The following is a 2,573-nucleotide window of genomic DNA, read 5'->3' as shown; positions in this document are numbered from 1 at the left end:
AAAAAATATAAAGATTTATCTAAAGCAAATGGTGACAGTATTGGTGATACAGACATGGTATGCAAATTTAAATATTAAAATTCAAAAATTTATACTATTTTATAGGAATATAATAGTGAAAATCGAAATAAATTAATGTGGAGTTTGAAATATCCATCAACTATTGATTCTTCTACTACTATTCAGGTATCAAGCCCTTGTATTGTCAACCTGGAGTATACACAATGAGCATAAAAATCAATCAAAAAGAGTCAGGAAATTTCTCTTTTTGATGCTTTTTAATCCATGGAATACAGTATAGAGGATATAACTAAATAATAATTTCAACTTATAAACAAATAGATGATTCCACATATTTATCTCTGATGAAGAGAGAAAAGAATATGTATTAAATGAGAACACAACCATTTATTTGGGAACTCATAATAGTATATCAGAGCTACCATGGGCATTAGATCAATTTAATAAAGAAGCAATATCAACATTTTTAACACTTATTAAAAGAATACCTATTGAATTTAGAAGTGATCCAGAAAATTTATCAAGAGAAATAACTGCTTTAGTGAATAATAATGACGATAATGGTGTTATTGTTTGTAGTCGGGCTTACAATTATAAAGGTGGTACCTCACCCTCAGCTTGGACTGGATCAAGTAGAATATTTGAGAAATACAACGAGAAAATATACCAGTAAAATATGGCGATTGTTGGGTGTTTGCAGCATTAAATTGTTCCTGTATGTTATAATGTTATTAATTATTATAATAATGTATTTATATACAAACTTATTATTTAACTAACGTTATAGTATGTCGATTGATTGGTATTCCATGCCGTATAATTACTTGCTTTAACTGTCTGTTTAATAATGGTGGTCGGTCTGTCCTAGAACGGCACTTGGATGATGATTTAAATTTTGTGTCTGGATTTCGTGTAGTTCTGTTAAGAATTTTCATTGTTGGAATGAATGCTATATGCAACGTTTGAATACTGACCAGACATTTAATGGCTGGCAGGTATTAGACCCTACAGCTCATGCAAAAATTGAAGATGTAGAATATACCCATGCACCAACTTCGTTGTATGCCATAAAAAATAAATTGGTTGATAAACAGCGTGATACAAAATTTGTGTGCTGTAAAATTTCAGGTAGTATATACTATATTCGAAAAGTAGAAGATAGTGTTCAATTAATTGGCATTGATAGCAATGTTATGGGTCTAAATATTAGTACGAAGAAAGTCGGTAGAAACAGTCGTAAAGACGTAACTTCATCCTATAAATGTAATGACATTGTAAGTAGAGAGAAAGTTGATACTAGATTTCGTGATTTCGGTTTTGATTATGTGGAGTGTGGAAATCAAATAATAATAGAAAGAAGAGGTGAATCGAAAATCTTACGATGGGTCATAATTTGGAGCTAAAGATAAAATTAGATAAATTACCAGAATATGCAGTTAATAAAGAAATAACTGTTGTTGTATTAGGTTCACGTTGTAGTATTTTGATGACAAAAGGCTGGAGTTTTACTACAAAAAGTATGTTATAAAATCAGATGAAAAGAAATCTTTTACTACGCTGATAAGTTCGAAAAGATATTTTCCGAAATGATTTTAGATCATTCTTCTGTTGTTATAAATGTTTTTGTTCTTTTCAGTTCTACGGGCTTTCATAAATCAGTTGTATACCCTATTATAGCTTCGCCATTTAAACTTAAGCATCGAAATACAATGTGTATTGGAGAAAGTGAAAGTATCAAAGTTTATTTTTTTAATCCTTTTTACGCTCCAATGGAAAATGTGAATGTTTGTTTGGAGTCCAAAATCTTTGATCAGGAATATGAAAAGAAAATAAAGTATCTGATAATAGTTGCTTATGTTTTTTATTCATTAAATTTTTTAAAATAGATTGGTTAAACCAAATGAAACAGTACTTACTACGTTCGACATTATACCAAAAGTATCAGGATGTTTTGAAGTAAATGCAGTTATATGGGGTGAGGAAGTGCCGACATTCAAGGAAGTGGCCTACACTACGGTATACTAATAGAAAATAAATTTATTTCACTTTCAAAAAAACTTATCTTATTAGAACAATCCACATGTATTGTTTTTTTCGTCAAAGTGTTTTTTTCGGCAGTTGATTAGATTACAATATGTAGGTAATAATTCATACGACTGTTTGCTTTTATATCACATATAGAATAATTAGAATATAAGCAACTTTTTTCTGTTAGGTGAAAAATGTTTGTTATAAATAAGGTGTAGATATTATGTCATAAAAAACCCTAAATAGCATGGAATTTAGCACAGCTCTTAATTACAGTAGAATTATGGGATAAGTAATTGATCATATTAAAGTTATGAATAACAAGCATCCGTTATTATGATTTGATAAAGAAGTTAAATCTGTATATTTTTTGAATTTTTAAACTATGCTATATATGTAAAGTCATTTTAGTAAATGATTTATCTTATAATATAATCTTCAATTATATTCTGATTTGTCATACATGAGGGACTTTTAAAATGTTGCTTAATTGTAAAATAATTCAAGTTGCATAATTCATTTCA

At 28.7% G+C, this 2,573-nt stretch overlaps 1 protein-coding gene across 1 annotated transcript; it reads left to right on the top strand.

Annotated features, from left to right (window-relative positions):
- Nucleotides 1-522: 522 nt before the first annotated feature.
- Nucleotides 523-1,265, top strand: LOC139225397 (protein-glutamine gamma-glutamyltransferase K-like; the record flags this gene model as incomplete). Its single annotated transcript, XM_070856252.1, has 2 exons — nucleotides 523-653; nucleotides 1,150-1,265. Coding segments are annotated over 2 exons (247 nt in total), but the record flags the coding sequence as incomplete, so codon positions are not given.
- Nucleotides 1,266-2,573: the final 1,308 nt, after the last annotated feature.

This window comes from Pempheris klunzingeri, unplaced genomic scaffold, assembly GCF_042242105.1.
Source record: "Pempheris klunzingeri isolate RE-2024b unplaced genomic scaffold, fPemKlu1.hap1 Scaffold_160, whole genome shotgun sequence".
In the NCBI taxonomy this organism is placed as follows: Eukaryota; Metazoa; Chordata; class Actinopteri; order Acropomatiformes; family Pempheridae; genus Pempheris; species Pempheris klunzingeri.
Note: the sequence above shows the minus strand (reverse complement) of the source record. Positions and strands in the feature narration are given on the sequence as shown.